Source organism: Petromyzon marinus, chromosome 44 (genome assembly GCF_048934315.1).
Source record: "Petromyzon marinus isolate PM22_M1 ecotype Great Lakes invasive population chromosome 44, UKy_Petmar_22M1.pri1.0, whole genome shotgun sequence".
NCBI classification, from domain to species: Eukaryota; Metazoa; Chordata; class Hyperoartia; order Petromyzontiformes; family Petromyzontidae; genus Petromyzon; species Petromyzon marinus.
In genome coordinates, this window is record NC_133710.1 from 8,621,428 (window position 1) to 8,644,673 (window position 23,246).

The 23,246-nt window shown below is 43.8% G+C and overlaps 2 protein-coding genes and 1 long non-coding RNA gene across 3 annotated transcripts in view; 1 reads left to right on the plus strand and 2 right to left on the minus strand.

Moving 5' to 3' along the window:
• The window catches only part of LOC116951834 (solute carrier family 46 member 2-like), a 33,723-nt gene extending 27,977 nt beyond the window's left edge, over positions 1-5,746 (plus strand). Inside the window, exon 6 of the mRNA XM_076073990.1 lies at positions 1-5,746. Within this exon, the coding sequence (XP_075930105.1) occupies positions 1-67 (67 nt within the window). The 3' untranslated portion in view covers positions 68-5,746.
• LOC142930896 (uncharacterized) overlaps positions 1-23,246 on the minus strand; it is a 315,254-nt gene that overhangs the window by 71,797 nt on the left and 220,211 nt on the right. The gene's annotated exons all lie outside the window — the stretch shown is intronic.
• SNX30 (sorting nexin family member 30) overlaps positions 1,615-23,246 on the minus strand; it is a 27,592-nt gene continuing 5,960 nt past the window's right edge. The window contains exons 2-9 of the mRNA XM_032970605.2: positions 22,665-22,847; positions 15,442-15,552; positions 12,684-12,842; positions 11,592-11,787; positions 10,988-11,190; positions 10,342-10,428; positions 9,273-9,425; positions 1,615-8,541 (exon numbers count right to left, since the gene is read on the minus strand). Of these exons, the coding sequence (XP_032826496.1) occupies positions 8,467-8,541; positions 9,273-9,425; positions 10,342-10,428; positions 10,988-11,190; positions 11,592-11,787; positions 12,684-12,842; positions 15,442-15,552; positions 22,665-22,847 (1,167 nt within the window). The 3' untranslated portion in view covers positions 1,615-8,466. The remainder of the gene's footprint in view (positions 8,542-9,272; positions 9,426-10,341; positions 10,429-10,987; positions 11,191-11,591; positions 11,788-12,683; positions 12,843-15,441; positions 15,553-22,664; positions 22,848-23,246) is intronic.

The window sequence follows — 23,246 nt, forward strand, 5'->3', positions numbered from 1 at the left end:
GGTTGTTTGGTGGAAGAAGGGGCAGTGGCGGCGCACGGAGCCTTCTTCTCCGCGGCGGAGACCGTAAATGCGCCTCTTCCTCGCCAAGTCCCAAGAGCCCCAAGACGCCAGAAGGATGCCAACAGACGGCGCGATTCAAGTCGGGAACGCGTAAAGAGTTGATGCGTTTCTTGCACCGAGAGTTGTGCGTCAACTCGGGGGAATGGTTGCAACAGGTATAATATGGAAGTATGAAATGTAAGTGAACTGCAGTCTATACTGATGTGAATTTCCTCCGATTCTAGGTTAGTCATTAAATCAAATGTACGTAGGGGGGTCCGAATATAATCTTATTTAAGTAAAGGTGTCATCGGCGTTTTGTAATTTTCTACCGTTCCGGTTAATATTAAGATGTACACAAGCATGCAATACAAATGTTAAGTTTGTTTACGTGCAGTTATACAGAGACGCCTCTACTTACGAACATTTGACTTAAGAACCTTCAAAGGTACAAACATTTCATATGTCCAGTTGCCTGTTCGGACCGATAATCGTAAGTTCAAACGCCATACAATAGATGGCGGTGGTGGCATCTAAATCTACAAAACATGAAGAATCTAGAGGCATTGACACCTACAGGAGATTATACAACTTTTAAAGCCATTCCCCGTGTTTAGTGTACATGCAGTACGCCATGTTTGGAATTCATGGGAGTAAAGTTGGACTTACGAAACAAATAGACTTTCGAACAGACCTCTGGAACCTCACCCGTTTGTAAGTAGAGGAGTCCCTGTATTAAGCATTGTGCAAAACTGTCCTCTTTAAGCAATGCACTTCAATCAATATTTGAAACGTGAGCCAATGACTTCAAGCATGCGTGAATATCCGAAACCAGGGTTTCCGTCCTCGCCACGCATCACGTGCTACCAATGCACTCCACATTGCAATTAAAAGTATTTGGCTGTTGCTATGAATGTCCACGTGATAAGCCACTTGGGGTGAGCTGCTACCATTTGTGATGGCCAGGTCGCTTATGAAAGAGAGCTGCATATGTTCAGCGAGCCTTACATGGTGAAATAAAAAAAAGTTTAAATAAAAATAATTCCACGAGCCCGATGAGAAGTAAACACACATCCCATGCAGTTTCTGGCTTAGGCGTCTTGAACCGATGGCCTGTCCAGCAACGATGGAACAAGAAGTAAAAAAAAACCCCACCACATTAAATATTGTCCTGCACTTAATTTGGATGTCAGCTCTGACACTTTAAATATCAGCTTGACCCACGTGATGGACATCACTGTCACATGCAAGACAGGTGAGGAAGTGCTTCTCCCTTTTACTGCGGACCAGAGGTCGCTTGATGGGATCTCGAGAGGCAGCGGTCTCACGATTGTCCCCGTGGTCTTGCACTGCTCTGTGGGAGATCCGAAAGGACACTTCATCGCACGAGACGAGGCTGATGGTGGCAATTTTAGTAAATAACAGGGGAGAGAAAACGACAGCAGAAACAACACCTACGACTTAAGAGAAAATATCAACCAGAAAGTAAAACTATCCCTTGCGAAAGCAAACGCCCAGCTGCCCCAGCCAGGTTTTACAAACCTGGTCACACCAGTTATCGACGGAAACAACAGAAAGGGTATAATTGTGTTTATTACAAACTACTGTACAATTCACAAAGCATAACCATCGCAATCCGCCATATCACGTGTTTTACATCTACACCATAAATTAGTGGATGTTGCGGATAGTATATATTTTTTTCCTTTTTGCACAAGTCACACGTCTACAAAAACAGCGGTTTACATTGCGGGTAAACGGCGACTTCAGATGGCACACCGCGTGTTTTAACACTGTGCAGCATATACAAAGGCCAGGTCGTGGCAAGCGCCGTGCACGGGATTTGGAATTTTGCCCATCAGAAAATATAATGAATGTAATCAGTCAGCGAAAGGTCATACAAAATGACCGTTACATATGGGATGTCTTATAATGGTGGCAATAATTACAGCACATCGTGTAGTGGTGTAATGTTTGTTTAAGCCCGTGAAAACGAGCTTCAGCGGGCTTTACTCAGGGAAAATCAACTTTGATTCTCATAAACCGTGGCCCGACTTGGACAATAAAACATTTCCAGGCCGAGAGATGCACCAAGCGGATTCCAGTATCTTCACGTTATACATTTTAATATGGGTTAACATTAGAATGGGATTAATCGTTTGTGAATTTTAACAACGTATATTCACTTATAATATATTCGAAGTTAACACTTATTTTGTAAAATAAAAAGACGAACAACTTTCCAGCAAACAGTCCTGACAGATGTTGGGGTGTTTCTTTATTATTTGAATTTACGTTAAGGCAAACTGGTGGCTTTATCACATGAAACATCTACCATCTTAGGCCATTAAAAATAAATCCTAGGCACTTAATTTGAAATTCAGGTGGGTTGTGTACATACAATTAGGTTGAAACAGGGAAAGGATTTGCTTGGTTTGCGAACGATTAAAGCAAAAATAATTGTGTAAGTGGCAAATTGGCATGCGCGTCCTAACTTTGACAGGCATTCATTGTAAAAGTGAGTGCACTGAGCCGTGAAACTAACTTGAAAAATATAGATTTTTTTTTTTACATTTGTGTACTCTGCGAATTTTGATGAGGCAGCCTGAAAAAGGCACGGTAGTGTTCGTCAATCTAAAACAAAGGTGAAAGGTTGCCATCGCAATCAACAGTTCAGTTTTCCACAGTAAACACTCAACATATGAAGCAAATATCAGGCACAGACTTTGATGTTTAAATTCAATTACACACACACACGCCCTATAGTGGGTATTAATGGGTAGAATGTGGTGTAACAGTAGTTCGTATCTCGTCGCCTATATAGAGGGACTCCTCTACTTACGAACATTCGACTTACAAACTTTCAGAGACAGTAACAAACCTGTCCGTATGTCCAGTTGCCTGTTCGAACTGAGAGTCGTAAGTTCAACCGTGGCGCAATAGATGGTGCCGGTGGCATCTATATCTGCCAAAAATGAAGAACCGGCACGGCATCTACATCCACAAATTATACAACTTCTAAAGCCATTCCTTGTGTTTAGTGTACATGCCGTACATGTTTGGAATAGGCAGAAGTAAAGTTGAACCTATGAATAAATCGACCTACAGACCTCTGGAACCCAACTCGTTCGTAAGTTCAGGAGTCCCTGCACTCATTTTCCATGGTTCATCCGAGACGTGCTAGCACAGAGCACACGTTGGTACAGGTGATTTTCCTACTTGCTACCCTATCAACGAGCCAGAACCAAACGGCAATACGCTTGCCTTTACCAAATATCTGAATCTGGCTCGGGGGGCCAAGCAAGGCCAGGCACGAGGTTTATCATCTACATTTGTATCATGTGATATCGTTTACGTGCATCCCGAGTCACTTGTACAACGCATGACCCGCATTAACACGGCCCCGGGGGTTTTGTAGCGGGAAATCAACCTGGGCAACTTTTTTTTTACCCATTTTGGGCTGGTTTGGCAAATTGGGCCTGGCACAGCTCGTTTGGACAATGGAAAAACGATAGATATTTATGACCAAGTCCAATCCTAGAATCTCCACAACATTTCTATAGCAGGAGCCAGTTATTCTTCCAGAGGGCCAACTGCTGTTGAATTATGCAGCATTGGACGACGTCAAAATGTATACGTGTGACGTGAGAGCAACGTGAAAAGGATTGACATTACACCGATTAATAAAGAAAAATACAGATACGACCAATATGTCTGTGAATGGAGGTCACGTTCCGTCTCTGATTTAGGCCACTAATCATGTGGCATGCCCACTAATTTTCACTTTTCTACAAAAAGTAGGTTTTATTTTTTTTTAAATGAAACTGACATTAAAACCATTTAGCAGTCGTGATGGCCCATTACATTAATTGTGTAAGTGCTGTAATTGTCGCCATTACATTGAAAGCTTCTGTGATGTGGTCTTTTTCAAAAATCACCACAAAGGCACAGTTTAATGCTTTAATACTGTAATTAACCTACTATTAAATTAACTAAGACAAAACCAATTTAAATTAAAAACTACAACTTCATATCGTTGATATCTCTCACCACGGTGTGTCTACATTATAACAACATTTGCTATTATAAGTATCACGGACGTTTTACCAACATGTACTTCAAACTTTGGAAGTCGAGTTGGTGTAAGATCCTGCAGGTTTGTAAATTCCTAAGAATTTAATTACACGAGCATTGTTTTTTGTTTAATCTACGAGTTTGTTTGAAGAGGTAGATTCCAGAGCATTTTTTTGTTGTTTCATTAATTGTACCGATTCATCATTAATTCACAAGATCACATCCCTTATTCTTGCAGCTTAAAGATTATTGATGCAATGTAAAAAATGAACCCAGAACCGCACCACACGTTGTATTCATAGTTCCACGAATTAACTGGTGAAATTAAGACGGTGCTGAAAATAAAAGACACTGCGTTGCCAATCTGCGCACAAAGCAAAACAAAATCACAAATAACCGAGGGCGTGTTTGAGTGCGTCGTGTAATATGGTAACGCTGTAATAATGTGTGTCTCAGCATGTATACAGCGCAATCAGGGGTGATGCATAAAACTGATGAAATCACGGTCACGCGTTTATAAGAGCATGCTATGGACAGCTAGGATGATCAGTCGAATAGCTGAGCCCCCTGAAGGCAGGAAACCCACCCCCACTCGCCAAGCCCAGCGCGACGCGGCTGATGATGATGTCCATGTCACCAAGGCCCCTGCCAGCCCTGCCCCTCTCAATGACTTCTCATCCAGTAGCACACGTGGGAACAGAGACATTATTTATCCCCAACTATTCTTGTGTTATCCGATTAGCCAACGAATTGAACGAGTTAATAAAAAGATTCACCAATATAATATTCCCGCTTTGTTATTCACTCAATAAATCATGTAACTTTTTATTTGAGGATGACAGTGCAGTTAATTTCAACGGCTGAGGTGCTTCTCTCAAGACTTCTCGTGTAGTGCCTGAATTATAATGAATACAACTCACCAATACCTTGCCACAGGGTTCCCTCTGCCTGCTTCAAATTGATGCTTTGTGATGACAATTCAAAGGTGCAAAGGGCCTTCAAAGTGCAAAGCGGACCTGAGCCAGAACACTGGGCTTAGGGGCAATTAGTGTGTGCTCAGACACCAGTCATCTGAAAAGTTAGTAATCACTTTAACTGTATGCAGTGGGTGAAATCCAAGCGATGTTATAACTAGTTTCAAATAATTGGCTTCAGTCTGATCACTGGTATGTAGAATCATGCTCCTTTGGGCGATGCTGCTATCTCACCAAAAAAATGTCCCGCGGTCCAACGATTAGTACGGAGAAACTACGATCATTCTTAAATTGCCGGCAAGCTTAGACGTAGCAAAAAGTCTTTCAATTTAAACAAAGCAGCGAATCACAGATCTGACTTGAAGGAAGCCCATCCCAGCCTTTCCTGAAGCAAGTCACTACTTTAAATGGTCATCTGATTCAATGGAATTGCCGAGTTGTGTTACTCATAGCTTAATACTAGTTTATAATGTAAATGTATTTCACGTGCAATGTGGAAAATACAGGAATTTCTTGGAATGTAATGAAAGTTAAGAGGGTTTCCACTAAAATAACGTGATTGCAACAGTCGGACTGAGCGTGCTGCCATGCGTTATTTGCATATGTGGTTGTGGGACAAACAAGGTCAAAGATTTACTTATCTTGTTACAAATGGGACAGATATTGTCCCCAAAAATAATCATGTTATTTCACTCCGGGTTAGACAACCATCCACTAACGTTAAAGAGTAAAAGTGTAACTTAGTATGCGGTCACAACTGACTAACTTTGTTCAACGTCAACTCTAGTTACTGGCCTCAAGTCTACGTGTGTTGTATCCACAGCATGATGAATGGGTCCAAAAAGAACATCAAAATCCCTGAATGCCCTTGAATGGCTTTGTGAAAAACCACACTGGGGAAAACAATAAGCCGCCGTCCGATTGCGCGCCATACAAATGTGGATTGCCACCCCATTTCAATCTCTCTGCATCGTACATCTTCCTTCGAAAAATTATCCTGAAGCAGAACATTAGTGCTGGATAGAGTCACAATTTGCAACTTTAGATCCGTATCTGTGTCGTATCGATAGTTCAATGTGCTATTTTTTATTGAGGGACTGCTGCTGTCTGGTGTTATCTTGGTGTGGTCTGGGACCGTTTTGGTGTCGTTTCTGCTGCCTTGTGCTCACGCTTCGTAAATCCGGCTTGTATAATTAAAGAATGACATCTGTGAAAGAGCTTCATAGGTCATCGGATTCCTCCGACAGTCCAAATAAATATTCCGATTCTCATGAACCCTAGCTGTGGTAGGCGTTCAGGGTCCCACCCTATAGCTCTGCCAACGTGTTTGTGGGTTGTACCACATGCCATTTAGGCAAATGTCCGACGTTTCGATTCCATGGGCTGGGGTGCTTCTTCGGAAACCGAAAGCTCTCAGCACGTGGAGTGAAATGTCCGGTGGACACCATGCCGAACGATGAAAAGCAGTTTTTTGCTGCGGACTTCATTGCAGCAAAATCATGGGTGGAGAGCAGATATTAGCATGTGACTTCTGACATACAACCTGCTCCTCCCTCAAATGTTTATCGATTTGTTAAGTCACTTATTTGTGATTGCGCAGCGTTAAAAATGGGGGCAACCTTTTACAGCTATTCAAATGTAAAAAAAAAGAAAATGACCCAACTTGCTGTGCATGCTTACAAATCTATAAACTGGACAAGTGTACCGTGAAAACGCCTGCGAAAGCATTTCGCACGTCTGAGCGACTGAATTCCCGACACCTCCTGGCCTCGGATACGTGGCACAGAGTGGCTTTGTCCAATTCCTGCCTCGAGCTCACTTTCCTCACAGTGCCATTTTACAGCCTCGGAACAGCTGCTATTACGGAAATAATTTTAACGTCAAAGAAGCGTTGACGGTGAAAACGTACAATTACCCTCAGTACATCAACGGAGAACACGAACGATGATAATAATGCATTCGACACCCATGCTGAAGCAGAGGCACTACAGAATAATAAAATGATGTGGCATCGCATGTGATTTGACATCAGAAATTAATTTCATTAGCCTGCCATTATAGTGGTAGGGAAAGTACACTGCTGTGGCAAACACAAGATGGAACGCGCTCTGTATGTTCTGACAAAAGTGTGAGCAAAAACATCAATACACCTGATGTTGAGTACAATTATCAGATGGTAATGGTGACATTCAAATGTTTTTTTTATTTAATGCAAAATGTCAATGCCCGACAGAAAACAATATAGGAAGTAAAAAAAAATTCCAGTTTAAAGGTCATCTTTTAATTTTTTTCATAAATAAATTCTTTAAAAAAAACAACATCCTCAAAATATTCAGTGGCATTTTCTTAACACAAGCGAAAAGAATCCTGTCGGTCTCATGGCTGCCGATAATCGAGAATTAAATAAAACGACGAGGTTAAATTAGCATTTTAAAGGCCAAGTGTTCGTGAGCAATAAAAAAAAACCAGAGCGCTCCATAGGCAACAAAGGTGCAGCGGAGCGGACAACGGAGCAAAAGCGCGTCGTTCAAAATGCGCCCAAGACGTGGCAAGAACAGCGGAGAGGCGAAGCGGACAACGGAGCAAAAGCGCGTTGTTCAAAATGCGCCCAAGATGTGGCAAGAACAGCGGAGAGGCCGAAAACCTCATTTTTTTGGGAATCGCACAGCTACGTTGCACTTGAATCCCTTCAGCAAAAAACCCATCGCAGGCAGATGACTGTCCAATCACTCAGCTGTGAGGGTGCAATTCAAAGGGCAAATTGGGGGTGGAGGGGGGGCATGCATCGACCGCACACAGCCACCACTCGGTCAACAGGAGAAGATCTGGCGACGTCAAGATGGCAGTACAGTAGTCTCTATCTCTCCTAAATGCTGATAATACACACACATGCGCAAGAATGAGAATGTGAAGAGTCTGTGTATATATTTTTTCTCAAGAGCGAGTTTTGGAATCATTTGGTGAGAATTGAGAAAGACGAGAAAACGAAAATAATAATAACAGGATAAAAAACGTTGAATATCAGAAGAGAATAAACTCATTCCAAGCACTTGTTGTAACAGAAAAGGGCACCAATTTTGTTTTTCTTTCATCCAGTTACTTTTTTGCATACGTGTTTTATAAATATAGTTTGACAACTTATTTAGCTGTGCAACTCATTCGTATTTATGGAATGATGACATGTGTTTTTTTTTAAATCAGGCAATAATCTGTTAAAAAATCTTTTTTTTTGCATGAGATACACAGGCAATATAATATTCTCAAAGCATCGTGCCCCGTTTAGGAAATAAAGGTGTCAAATATGCAACAACAATACAATTATAATGTAGGGTAAATCCTCACTCAAATTGCACCCAAATACCAACAGGAGAAGTCTTGGCTATGATTTTTGGTCTTTTTCCTCCTCTGGTTTGTCCTGTAAGAGTGGGACGAGGGTTTCCCACGATGACAAACACTGCAGAGACAACAGCACGAGCAAAACACTGTCAGTTTAACACGTAGGAGGCTTTCGCAACCAATATTATTCATAATAAAGGTTTTTGGGTTCGATCGCGCTATTTATAAATGTGTCGTAACCCTCCACCACCCGACACGGCCAATCAGCAAAAAAAGTGTCACGTTGACAAAAGACAAATAATTCACTAATCTAGCCCACCGGTGTGTTGAAGAGTGAATTGAAGAGTGAATCCACAACATTTACTCAAACTGTAAATGTTGTGGAGTCACTCTTCAGCACACCGGCGGGCTAAAGTAGTGAACTATTTGTCTTTTGTCAACGTGACACTTTTTTTGCTGATTGGCCATGTCGAGTGGTGGAGGGTTACGACACATTTATAAATAAACGCGATCTAACCCAAAAACGTTTATTATGAAAACACTGTCACCTGTGCAAATGATGCAAAGCAGGGCATGAAACCACCATCCACCTCCTCGCAGCAGATATTTCAAAACACCGTCCATCGACGTGCAACAGGTGAAAACACGAACTAATTAAAAGCTCATCAAATGTGTCACCAACACAGCCAAATACGCCTCTCCGAATAAAATTAACGCCTTACCGCTCGCGCGTTCACAGATTCAGCGGCGAACTGGACACCCACCTTGCAACGTGCAGACATCTCGGGACGGCAAAGGGTTAACGCTTGATAGGACAGGAAGAGATCTGGGTTTAGGGGCCACGCTCACCTCCTGGTAGTATCGCATGTTCCTGTCCGAGTGGCTGACGAGCAGCTCCCGGAGGTCCCTGCGTTTGTTGCGTTGCCAGCGCTCCCAGTCCGCCTTGAGGTTGGCGTTGGCGCACTCCATACGGTCGTGCAGCTTGTCCACGTCTTCCGCGTACTGCGTGCACACGCGCGAGCGGGCGGGCGCCACACGGACAACCGCAGTCATGCCGACCCGGCGGCAACAGCCCCCCGTAGCGTCGCAAGAGCGGCCAGAGAAGAGGAGAGCAATGGGATGGGCTTCGTGTAGAAGCGAGACGGCGCATGGGATCGCAAGGCCGCCGTGCAGTGTGGGAGACACCGCGGGGAGAGGCCTACACCAAGCAGTTCGTAGATCACGGCCGATCAGCATGGTTGGCTAAGTATGGTGCGATAGAAGTTCAACATACATACATACATGATAGTGATGTTGATGTTTAAACCTAGCTCACTTCATGATAATGCTGTGTTAGACACTATTAATTGAGCAATAAATATGTGAGTGGCCAGCAAGGATCTCATGATCACAATGTTCGCCAGAGACAAAAATGTCCCAAATGAGGAAAAAAATGATATCTATAGAAATGCTCCTGTGGCAAATAAATGATAAACCACCATTAAGGATAACCATATTTTGGAAATAGTTGGTATACGGATGATGACGAACGATAGTTTCAAAAATGGTAACACTTGCAGACTAAAATATCGGGCAAATTGATAGGAATTTAAATCATAAACAAGTGCAAGTAGCTTTGTAGCCAAAATCTAATTTAGTTCCACGTGTCACAAACACATTGACATGATCTAAGCAGCTGGCATAATGCGTACAGAGTTTCGTATTATCGCGTGTGTGCGTATACAAGCGTACGGAGGGGAAAGACATCTGCTTAGCCAAATGGTTGTGAAAGAGGCCAACTTCCTAAACATAATGAGTCGCACAATTTACACAGATCCACCTCGTTGGAAGTCATCTGTACGTCGTTTAAGTGCAATTCCCAATGGTGGTGGGGGGGGAGGTGTCGGGTGGATGGGGGAAATATGCACAATGTTATTACCCCCTCCTTGTCTTCTTTCCTGCTTGCCAGAGACTCCACCTTGGCCTCAAATTCCGCCTGGATTTGGTCTCTCCTGCGCAGCACAGCCTGAAAACACACGGCCACCGTACCAAACCCAAGAAAGACAGTGATGCTCTGGAAAATGTTAACCCTGTGGGGCAGGTACTAACGGCATTGGGAATGATTTGCAGCTCCGACTGGCACAGTTGGCTACGTACGGCGCGAAAGAAGTCCAACGTACATACATACCAGTGCGTGCACATTATATGTCCAGGTTGAAGTTTGTGAGCCATGTGATAGCTTTGGGGGTAGCGAGGCTAACACTATCCGGTCCGCCGGAGAGTGGATATAGATACGTACTGATGTGATCTTTTCGACCGATGTCTCTAGACTTTTGCTTTCTTCAAAAAAAAGACTAAACATGCTTGCCAAACCCGAACACGTCGGTACGAATGTGACGGACAAAAAAAGGAATCAATACCTTAATCACCTTCGGATTGAAAACCATGAACCCACCCGAATCGTGGCAAGGAGGGTGTGTGGAAGGGGTGGGGGTGGGGGGGGTTGCGGAAGGCACTCGTTTAGCAGACGCAACGGCGACGCGTGGCGACCACCTGCGCGGTTAAAGAACCAAGAATACGGACACCTGCACGGTGTCGGCGTAGAGCGAGTACTCCCGCAGCGTGGGCAGCACCTCCTGGGTCGAGTGCACCATGAGCCGCTCCAGCGCCCTGGAGCAGCTGGCAAGGCAGGTGTGCACGCCGTGCAGGGGGCGCGAGAGCTCCGCCTCCTCGTGCACGGCCCAGCTCGCGTAGAGCGGCGCGTACTCGCACAGCTCCGTCTGGTACTCTGCGGGCGCGGCGCGCAGAGTGTCACCGCGTCGTCTAACCTCTGCCTCGGCTCGTTCGCTTGCATTCGACGTTCAAGGCACGGCTCGGCTTCTTCGGCGAGCAATCTGGCGCATTCTGGGCTGCACGGGGCTCACTCGGCACAGCGCCGGCATGGCTGTACATTGGAAATGATGTGCCATAAATGGGACCAATCAGATTTGTCAAGGCTATTGCGGCAGAACATCTCTACATGCACTCGTGGATCCAGTAATTGGCACTTGAGTTCCTCAGGTACCGTGGAATCGTCAAAACCGCCTTTGCTATAAATGACGCCAACGTTCTGGAACGGTGCGACCGAATCTACAACTCTTATAGATGGACTTGGATCAATTACAGCAGACGCGAGGTTTAACAACTCACCGGACTGCTCCTTAAGGATCCTCTGCGCTATCCTCTCCAGCGTGCCGAGCTTCTGGCCAAAGGCCTCCGTGAAGTCAGACATCGCCGTGAACTCGGGCGGCCGTGCCTTGGGCCGTCCGCCGGCACCGGCCACGAGTCTCACCGACTCGCCAACGCGGCTCAGCAGGCTGGCGCCGCGCCTCTGCAGAGCCAGGTCCTGGTCGGCAAATGACGCATTGGCTCGGCGTTACCGCCGCAGCAATGGACGAACTTGATTTACAGGCGGGCGAGACAGAGCCCGTTGAGACTCCAGTGTCGAGCGTTTGCCATTACCGCCGCTGCCGCCGCCGCCGCTGCAAACGCTTCATTCATAGCCATTCGTGGCCAGAATGATGACCTTCGCCATTTATCACTTAGGCTTACTTATGTTTTCCGTTTTCAGTTATTTGTGAAGAGCAATTTACCCCGTCCGTGTGCGGAACTTTATAAATCCACTGCTCTACTAGATCCTCCACCCATGGGGGTTATTTTCGTATACTTCACTAGCACCTCCGATTAGCACCGTTGGCTACGTACGATGCAAAAGAAGTTCAACATACCACGTTGCTCAGTGCAGGTTGGCGGTGGGGGGGGGAGCATAGATGGAGGAGCACGTTAGTACAATGCAACCAATGGATTTTACTGACCTGTCCTTTGTTACCATGTAGCCCTCCGGCTTATAACACCTGTTATGGATGACGGAAGCTCATCTAAGCGTAGATCTGATGAAATTGGCCGAAATCTGGGCGCATTGGTCAAAGCGCTGTGGCAGAACATATTGGACTCAAAATTGTGAGGTAGCGCGATCAAATCGAGGTCAGGGGGTCAACTCAACCTATTCACCTTTCAGAAAGGAAAAAAACAAGTATGACCATGTGCTCCGTCAACATCGGCTGTACAGTTCAGGATTACTTGTCAAATGCTTTAAATCTATGCAACGCGTTCAATTGTTTTACACATTTTATTGACCGTGAAAGAATTACGGATTGGGTGAACCCTTCACCAGGATTTAAAGTAAAAAAAAAGGGCCGGAACATTATTTTATCATTATATTAATTGGTGATCAGGTGTTACCTTGGCAGTGAGAAATGAATGGAAGTAGCTGCTGAAGGAGAGAGTGGGGTGGTTCGCCAGCCGGTTCAGGAACTTATCCAGGGCTTTCTGCCGCGTCGTCACAAAATCCTCCGTGAAACGATCCACGACTCCCTTCATCACAAACTTCTCCGGCAGCGGCTGCAGGGACAAACAAATACCGCCTACAAAAACGATCCGAGCAGTTTTTTGTTTTAACCCTTTCCAAATCCAAGGTTAGAAGAGTTCTTGCATCAGTTCATCTGTCCATCGGCCGGCGTTGATCATCGGCCGGCGTTCATCATCGGCCATCATCCCTTCCAGCAACGTGTCCTGTGGTCCACTTATCTAAACAAATTGGGTTACATCTTATTTGGTTCTTTCGGTAAAGTCACGTAGAATGAGAGTAAAATAATAAATTGATAAAATAAAATAACACAATAATATTCTCGCGACGTTTCGGCCACAACACAAGCGGCCTTCATCAGCGCTGTCCTACCCAACAGTCTCGTCCCTTCACCTGATGAAGGCCGCTTGTGTTGTGGCCGAAACGTCGTGAGAATATTATTGTGTTATTTTATTTTATCAATTTATTATTTTATTCTCATTCTACGTGACTTTACCGAAAGAACCAAAGAAGATGAATCCTTGCAGTCACGAAAGCTTTAAATCGAAATTGGGTTACGTCAGTAACCTGCGTATGTTTTCCAGTTACAGGCATGCATCTCTCCCACGCATGTCTGTGCGTTTTCAGCTTTTGTCCCATGTTTTTTGCTAATGTCCAAATTTCTGATCAATATCTTATGAAATATAATAGCGACACTGGTTGCTTGCTACCACGACCGCCATTCATGGTCGCAGGTAAACAATGGAAGGAAAACCACATCTTCCTATCGGTTGCACCTTGGAAATTAGCAACTTTTAACACTATTCACTGGACTAACATTATTGTTTGGGAATTTGACAGATGTGAACGAATGAAACTGTGCCATGGACAGATGCCGTGGGATGCGTCAGGCATCCCAATGGAATGGAATAATTGGTTTCTCTTCGACAAAGAAGCCACAGTCACAAGGCTGCCGTGTGTGCGATGGAGCGTTACGTGTTGTTGTTTTTTTAGATAGAAAATGTAAGTGTAAGCCACGCCACAGTACGGCTTAGAACAATAAATATTTATAACAAACATATACCACAGGCCTGGCAAAGCCATGAATAAGTGATGTTCCCATGCCCACGTAAACAAAAATTGTTCTCAAAACACGTGGCAGCAATATTACTAAAGTAATGGCACCCCCATGTGGATTAACCAGGATATTCAATTCCGTAAGATTGTTGTACTTATATGCCTTTAATGCATTCACCGACACTGCAAGCATTATATTCTTTCCCACAGTATATTACAACAGCCGAGAATGAATACAAGATGCTTCGTTCAGTGCACCATGGCATTAATAAATAATGTATCAGGCCACGTACGAGAGTATTACAACTCTTTAATGCCCGTGTGGTGCAGCTGTCAAGATTTCTGAACTCACACCGCTGAAATCCTAGATTCGAATACAGGCAGCCTGCCTGTAATGACACCGACCGAGTTGGTCCTCAAGTGTACTGAGTTGTTGGTCTGAGTCTGGTCACCAATGACTACGCAAAAAAACACATTACATGTGATTAATATAGCTAAATTCCAGCTCTGAGAATTAAATGTCAGTTTGACTATCCCGCGACAACATATTCTCTGTAGTAGGGCAGGTGGGATAATGCCGACTTGTAATGTGTGGATTAGAGGCCCATTGAAGTGATCTAAGCAGTAGTTATATGATATGGGCCATTGTCTAACATGCAGCATTGCACTGCTTTTTGTGAGATTCTAAGAGATTATTCGTGCTGTGACACAACACCAAAACACAATGGGGATAACAATGTGGTAAAAAAGACAAAAAAAGGAGTTTAAAGATGGAGTTTTCCAAGGCTGTGAGTTTGTCTCAAATGCTCAACGTTCACAAAAGCTCTTGCATTGCGACTCCAAATCTCAGCCCTGCTCCTGTGTGACAGCAGAGTCATAGCGAATGCTGCCCTTCAGAGACATTAAGCCTATTGCTCCATCCATTTGTGTCATTAAATTTGGCCACTTGGTGATGGTGCTCATGCCAAATTAAGACCACTAGCTGAAGAAGACGGTGCTTGGGGGAAGAGCCATTTAAATGATCTGCTCATGAGGAGTTGGGCGAGTTAGTAAATCTTGAGCTAGCACGGAGAAGACAGACATATTTTGTCAGGAAAGTAGAATAATGAGGCTGAATTCACTGACATGTAGGCAAGTAAATGGAAATATTAACATACAGACAGGCAGATGGACAGGGCAGACACAAACAGAAAGTGACTGGCAGATAGACAGATCATTGGTGACCAAAGACAAAGATCCCCCTTATAGCCTAAAAACACTTTTTGGGCAAGTGCTATTAGCGAGCACATATGAAGGCCGGCACGGCACACAAGTGAGTGGGTGGCCAACTTCACGCCCGACTGCCTTTGTCTCCCCAGTGGTGATGTTTAACACGTGACATCAGGTACTCATTTGAGGGTGAATCGACCTAGGGGAGGCCCATCACCGGTTCAGATAATCGTCACTGGTGTTGGTGGCCGTGAGCAGGAAACAAACTCGGGTCGCCGGGTTCATAGCGCAGCACAGCGTGCTAACAAATGCGCAACTGCTCCCCACTAAATGGTCACCCAAAGTACACACACAGACAGCCAGACGGACCGGGATGATGTGCGTAGGCTGTGTCTCTTCCAGTTTTGTTCGCAGCCAGTCAAAGTCCTGATAGCGTCGGCGCACCACAAACTCCATGCCGTCGTACTCGCTACGGGTCGTCTGCAAAAGATTTAGCACAGCACAACACAAGGCGACTACAAAGCCCGAAGAGCGAGAATTTTAGAACTGCAGAACGATTTAGTTTTTACGTAGCATGAAAACGGAGGTCTCCAGATGCCTGTGCCGTCATGGCAGGGTAATACATCATGAGAGCGTAAAGAAAGAAATTTCACAAACATTATTTGTCTTGACACAGACAAGCACTTATCCAATTTAAATAAAAACAAATTACAATCAAAAGTCAACCATGCACATCACATAAACATGCGCAACACAATCACTCTGTCGAGCGAAGGCATTGGGCAACTTGGGGATTAAAAACAAAAGGCAGATCTTGGGTTAATATATCACAAGAACACAGCAAGACTTTAATTGACACTTCACAAGAGGGCAGATACGGCTGGCTAGTCAGTAACGAACTCTACCTGGGCAGACAGATAGCAAGCAGCTCCTTCCCCTGAAAACAACATGCCAATAAATTCATTTGCATGGGCTCGACACACAGCGGCACCACCATGATTGAAGAGAACATGCCAATGTGGTCAGTCACCTAAAACCCTGTGCCCAGTCACGCAAAACAAATGCACGTGGGTGTATAAAGAAGAGGGTTGCTTGCCATAAAGATAAAAAAACACTCCACTCTACTCCCCGCATACCAAGCCACTCGGTTTTAAATCCTAGCCATGTGTACTATTGCCCAGTGCAATGTGAACCTGCCGTGGGACTCCCCTAGATCAAATAAAATAAGCACCTGCTGCAATGTCAACATTAGGGATGGAGAGACAGGCAGCTGGGCGTGTGTGGTGCTGGCCCCATCACCCTCTTGTGTGCCATGCCAGCCTTAATAGATGCCTGCTAACATCGTTCACCGACGATCAAAAGCCCTGGGAACACGACGCTATTATGTAGCTTGATGCCTTGACCGAAGGATTGAGGTGACCGTGTTTTTTGGGCCAGCACTTGCAAACAGCAGAGGACAACCCCTGCGTTGCCATTCAAAACAAATGTTTCATATTTAAAACTACGGCGGAGTTATTGCGGTCATCGTGCTGTGCTACGAGCCCACCAACCTTAGTTCAATTCTCGGCCATGGCGTATAGCTTACATCAGTAAGCAGTGACATGAGAACAGGTCCATTCACCAATTTACATTGACCAGCACGCAGTACGGTCAAATAGCCTGCATGACTGACATGGTGTGGCGAGGCCTTTTGGATGATTAAGAATGGCTGGTATGCATTATTGTTACTCGTTTCAAACTACCTCGACATGGTGGTGCCCAGCTGCTTTGGGGTTGAGGATTGGTGGATCGTGCAGAGATTCGTGCACCCAACTAACCCAGTGAGCTGCAAAAAAGTGGCTAGGAGATGACAGTACAGCAAATGAATTTGTGGATTCTAGATTTGAAGCTTTCGTGACTGCAAGGATCCACACTCTTTGGTTCTATTCGGTAAAGTCACGTAGGTAAAAAAATAAAACAACAAAAATAACGACGTTTTGGCCACAACACAAGTAGCCTTCTTCAGGTGAAGGAACAGAACTGTCGGGACGAAGATTAACTAGCGATCTTATTTTGAAGCTCTGTCGTCCCGACAGTTCTGTTCCTTCACCTGAAGAAGGCTACTTGTGTTGTGGCCGAAACGTCGTGATTTTTGTTGTTTTATTTTTTTACCTACGTGACTTTACCGAATAGAACCAAAGAGTATCAATTTGTGGATGTTATACCCTCTGTACGTGTGGTTTTTCTGTGAGCTCTCGGTTTCATGCCAAATGCAAAACGCTGACTTAAAAAGAAAGTGATAAAATATGCCCTTGCTGGCTTTCATAATAAAACGTTATGACTCCAAATGTTTTCATTGGCAAAAAAAATGCTACATACTATTGATACAATTGCACCATATTTCAGGAAATTAATTTCAGAATTAATAATGACAGAATACAAATACATGTCAAAGATTAAATTAAAGAGATGAGAAAGAGAGCAGGAACGACTTCTTCTAGAAAAACAAAGACTCGATTATCTGCGTGCATTTTATCCAATTTGCGGATTAACCGCACACCTGAAATTGACAAATTAATAATTTGTAGAGTTTATCTTAAGCCAAAATTAATAACACTATGTAACACAATTTTTGTTCCTGGGTAGTAAGTGTTATCTAGTAATTGCTTATGCCTAAAAAGTATAGAAAATGGCTATTATTCCCCACAAACTTTGCTTTTGTGACCAGGACAGTGATATTTTGAAATTAACCTATTTTCAATGAGAAAACGGGCGAATGTGTCTTTTCGTTCACATAAAGTCAGAAAAAAAAACATGAATCAAAATTATCATGTATCTATACTAAAGTAATACAAAAATTACTACAAAAGATTTAGAAGCGAGTAGTTTGTTGAGATTGTTCCTCCCCAAAGAGAACTCGGTCCACTGTGGTAGTGCGACTGTGAAATAGGTATATTTCAAAATATCACTGTCCTGGTCACAAAAGCAAAGTTTGTGGGGGGAATAATAGCCATTTTCTGTACTTTTGAGGCATAAGCAATTAGGAAATAACACTTACGAACAAAAAAAACACATTTGATACCCAGTGTAATTTGAAAACAGTTATACATTATGAGACCTCCTTTGCCAGTAACAAGATATAGTAATAGGTTTTTACCCTTTTATCTGGCACAAAAACTGACACCCTTATACAAGGGATCATGTATAAAGGTGTGGACCAATCAAATTCAAGGACAGTGCATATCATTATCAGAGTTGTCTTTTTTGTTTGCATTTTGACTACTTGTGTTGTGGTTTTTGCAAACATGATCCCTTTTTAACACTGCACCTGATATGAGTTAAGTGATGACGTCACCCTGCTGCTCTATATAAAACCGGGAGCAAGCGAGGGCTTTACCATTCTGGCGAATTGCTTGATGATGCTGGATGTATTTACCAGCGAAACGTCGTACTCAAACTGTAAATGTGGATTCACTCTTCAACACACCGGTGGGCTAAAGTTGTGAATTATTTGTCTTTTGTCAACGTGACACTTTTTTTTTGCTGATTGGCCGTGTTGGGTGGTGGAGGGTTACGACACATTTATAAATAAACGCGATCTAACCCAAAAACCTTTATTATGAATGATCCCTTTTATAAAGGTGTCAGCTTTTGTGCCAGATAAAAGGGTAAAAAAACCTATTACTACAGTTATACATTGTTATTCTTGGAAATGTTTATTAAATGTCACGTGCTTAAACCGTCAAATAAGTGCTCCGGCTAACCCAAAATCCACGTGATCGCCTCTACAGTACAGTAGTTGCATACCTTTACCACAGTGGGGCAGAGTTTGATTGATTTTGATTGGCGTGGCTCTGCTATACACTTAGTGGGCCAAGTCTTTTGCTCGGGAGCAGGAAAGTGTGATCACTGTGCACGCGCATCGATCGGTCGATCGTTAGTATTCGTTCCACATTAAAAGATTAACAATGAAATTCGTCAGTTGTGCTTCATTTTGAGCGATTTATCCAATCATTTATTTTGTGACTTTTAATTTACGAAATTGCCCAATGGAATTTTGCAATAAAACAAGATCAATACATTATTTCCTGCAATTTTTTTTTTTAATATTCATTAACAAACTAAATTTTCTGAACTTAAACATAATTTATACCTATCTTAGTGGTTTATGGCATAGAGATCAGCGGAAAATGGATATTTTTGGATTGTCCGCGATTTTAATTACCCGCAGCCGTCCTCCCCGTCACTCACGCAGATAATCGAGTCTCCTGTATTATGGTTAGCATATTGCCGGCGATGACAAAGAAAGTGGAACTGAAGATTAAAAGCATGCAAATGAGTATGGAGGGACGCATGTCAGCAATTACACTGCCGAAAGATAAAAGAACAAAAAACACATGTACAGGTAAAACAAGTCCAGATCAGATCCACTACACTGACATTTTAGGTAAGCAAGCTTGACGATGACACATTGTTAGAAGATGGACAAAACTGGTGACAGTGGCAGCCAAAGGAACTCTGTCTGCTTGAACTCAGGTGAGCAATTGCGGTAAAACCTTGAATTGCGAGTATAATTCGTTCCCGGAAAACGTGTTTGGTAATCCAAAGCACTCGTATATCAAAGCACTCGTATATTAGTTGTGATCACGTGACGCTCGGCAGACAAAGCGTCTATACGTACTGCTACTCGTATTGCAAGACCCTCGCTCGTTTATCAAATGAATATTTATTTTAAAAAATTGCTCGTCTTGCAAAACACTCGCAGACCAAGTTACTCGCAATACAAGGTTTTTACTGTACTTGCTAACACCACTGTTGATAGATTTTCTCTCCAAGTCGAGGGAGCTGCAGTAGAGAGAGCCCCTCTCGGAGGTATTTGGCCTCCTCTTCCATGCTAGCTAGGGCATCTTGGAAGAGATTTGATTACTCACACTTTACCCCACCACAAGCGACCTGCCAATGGACTAAATGTGGCATCCCCATTGCTAATGCTGGGTGGACAGAGGTGGGGGGAGATTTAAGAGACTTTCCCATTGTTTCAACTTCCGTGCCGGCAGATCGAACCGGCGACCTCTGGATTTCAAGTCCAGTGTGCTAACCCTTACACCGCAGCAGTATCTATCTGAATGGAAATTGAGAAAAAAAAATGTATGCATGTTGAATTTCTTTTGCACCGTACATAGGAAACCATGCGAATTGGAAGTGCAGGGGAAGGACAAACTAAATACAAGAAGCAGCTTAAAAAACAGATTTAAATCCAGATTTAAAAGTGCATACAGGTAGTTCTCTTATGATGGAGATGTGTTACGACGACCCCATCGTAAGTCACAAATATCGGAAGTCGAAGATGGCCTAGCCTACCCAGGAGTCTTAAGGAATGGTGATAATTTCGCAAAACAGAGCAATTTACAGTACCGTACTGTATAAACTATATACTGTATGTATTTATTAATTACAATACTGTATTGCACAGTGAAATGTAAAGTAACAAAAAAAACAAGGTACAGTACACGCGCTAACACCGAGACAACTTAACTCCGTCGACCGCTGGCGAGAGTGAGGCATCACCACACAAGGCGGGAGACGCGTACATCCCGGCAGCGTTCCAACGTACAGCCTCGTACCTCGTACGCTGCTTTCGTTTGCCTGCCGCGCGAAATTTAAAATATTTTTACAATTTAGTCGTATCGCTATCGCCATCGTAAGAACGAAATATCGTAAGTCGGACCACCGTAACTCGGGGACTGTCTGTAGTTGCAGTGGCTTCCGTAATATCGGAAGGAAGAGCATTCCAAGTGGCTGCAGCACATCTGAAAGCACATCTGAAAGCGCGCGATGCAGTGTTGTTGTTGTTCAATGATTAGCCAAAACCCGCTGCTGCGAGGACCACCGGAGTTTCGCGTGACGGTTTATGTTCCTTGACGAGATCAGAAAGGTATTGTGGTTCATTTTAAGATGAGTCCATGTGCACAAGTAAGGATGGACTGTGGCATTGCAGGACTGAAATTATCAAGACATGGGAGAGGCCTACATCCAGAAGTAAATGTAATACGGCTGCTGATGATAAAATGTGGAATATGCACAAATTGTGCCTTCTTAAATGAATTGTATTCTTTAGATGTTTAAAATAAAAAATTCTGAAAACTTACTCAAACTATTTTCACCAACTTATTATACCCGTGCCTGAGGGTCGCTGCTTTCGACGAAGTGAAAATTGTGCGCGTTACAAATTAGCATTAACATTATTATTACAAAGAAACAAAAGTACATTGCCTGTGAACGAGTGGAACTGTGTCATTTTGTTTACAAATGCAACTGCAGGATAAGGAATTGGTGAGGTCAAGAGATTAAGTGTCACGTGATTAAAAAAACATGCAGCGAAGAGTCACAACCGATCGAAGAGTCATAACAGAAAAAGATACCTCCTGAAACCATGCCTAAAGCCACAGTTTCCCAAAAAAGTGTATAGTTTTCGAATGATGACAAGGGCTGACAAGAGGATGTTTGCCATCGTGTTGCGTTAGCAGATGGATGGATGGGTGCATTACGTCTTGTGCTCAGTGTTAGCTACCAAGGAGGCTCTGAAAAAAACCTCTCTAGCTAGACATCTAACGAATCATCGCTTAATATGCTCAGGGTACAGCACGTGCATGGAGCCGCGCATGTAAAAAAATGATTACGATCATTAGCTTGACTTTTTTTGGCTCAGAAAATTTACTTCTTGCGTAAGTTTTACCTTTAGGCTATCTGCCGGAACCGACGAGAGCCCACACAAAAGACGAAAAGCATTAATTCTCAAATCAAATTGTGACTCTGAAGCGTAAAAAGTCAGCGAATCATGACAGGGTGGCGAATTATGAACTGCAACAATCCTACGACTATCAACACATCAGCTTGAGAATCTCACAGCACACGATGAAATCTATAAAATTCACCAACTTTGCCGATAAAGTATTGGATTACAGGCGAGCACCATCACACCATTTAAACCGTGCACGTGACCTCACATTTTCTTGTGTCCCCTCAGGACACGAGTAAGTTATTATTTTTTTCAACGTGGAGCATGTTGCTAGCACTAGCACTGCTGAGATCCTATGTTCGAATCTGGGTAGCTGCTTGTGATTAAACTGTGTTCAAGTGTAGCGAGTTGATGGTCTCAGCCCAGTCATCAATGATTGCACAATAAAAAATAAAAAAAATCACGTTAAATTTGGTTCTGCATTAAATTCGGCTAAAGTTCAGTCCTGAAAATTTTCAATGTTGGTTTGTCGTGCACGAGAACATTGCTCTCGGTGTTAGAGCGGGTGAGAAAGAGCTGCCTCCCTACTCTGTGTATCAGATGTCACCCTAAGAAAAATCGTTCGGAGATAGCTCTGTAACATCGGCATTCATGGACCATACTCTAACGCGGACGGACGGACGGACGGGGGCTGCACTGCTCTATGAGCGCTCCAGATGGACACTCGGTCTAAACAATAAGACGCCGACAGCACAATCGGGATAACAGTTGGGCAAAGACAAAATACAAAACCAAACAACAGCAAACGGTTTAATGGGAACAACAGTCGCGGCGATCCTCCGCAACTCGTGAGCAGAGAGCACGCGCCCCGTACCCGCACAGTGACGCGGTAGGTGATGTACGTCTCCATGGCCGTGACGTGTTTCTCGGGGCTGTCGACTCTCACAAAGAGGTCCGTGGGCTCCGACTCGGTCTCCTCGCCCAGCTGCAAACGGTTGAGCAATGAGGCCGGCGACGGTGGCTGCATGGGACTCCTCTCGCACATGTGGGTCTCCTCCTGTTGAGCGGGGGGGGAGGGGGGGGGGGAAGAGATCACGGGGCTGAGTTCCGCGGGGAAAAGTTTGACGATCCGGCACGGCAGCAGCCTTAAAAACCCGGTCAGCCACAGTGGTCACCCATTCGAGCACTTGCACAAGCTAAACAGAACCGTGGCTTTTTCGAAACCTGACAAGAATTCGGTCACAGGCGTGGTTTGTCTCGAGAACGCAATAAACTTAAAGGGTAGGCATAAGAAAATTGAGATGGGAACAAATAATTATATTCTTAGTTCTTTCGGTAAAGTCACGTTGAAGGGAAACAATAAAATATATATAAAACAATAAAAATTCTCACGATGACGACCGTTTGTGTTATGGTCGAAACGTCGTGAGAATGTTTATTGTTTTATATATATTTT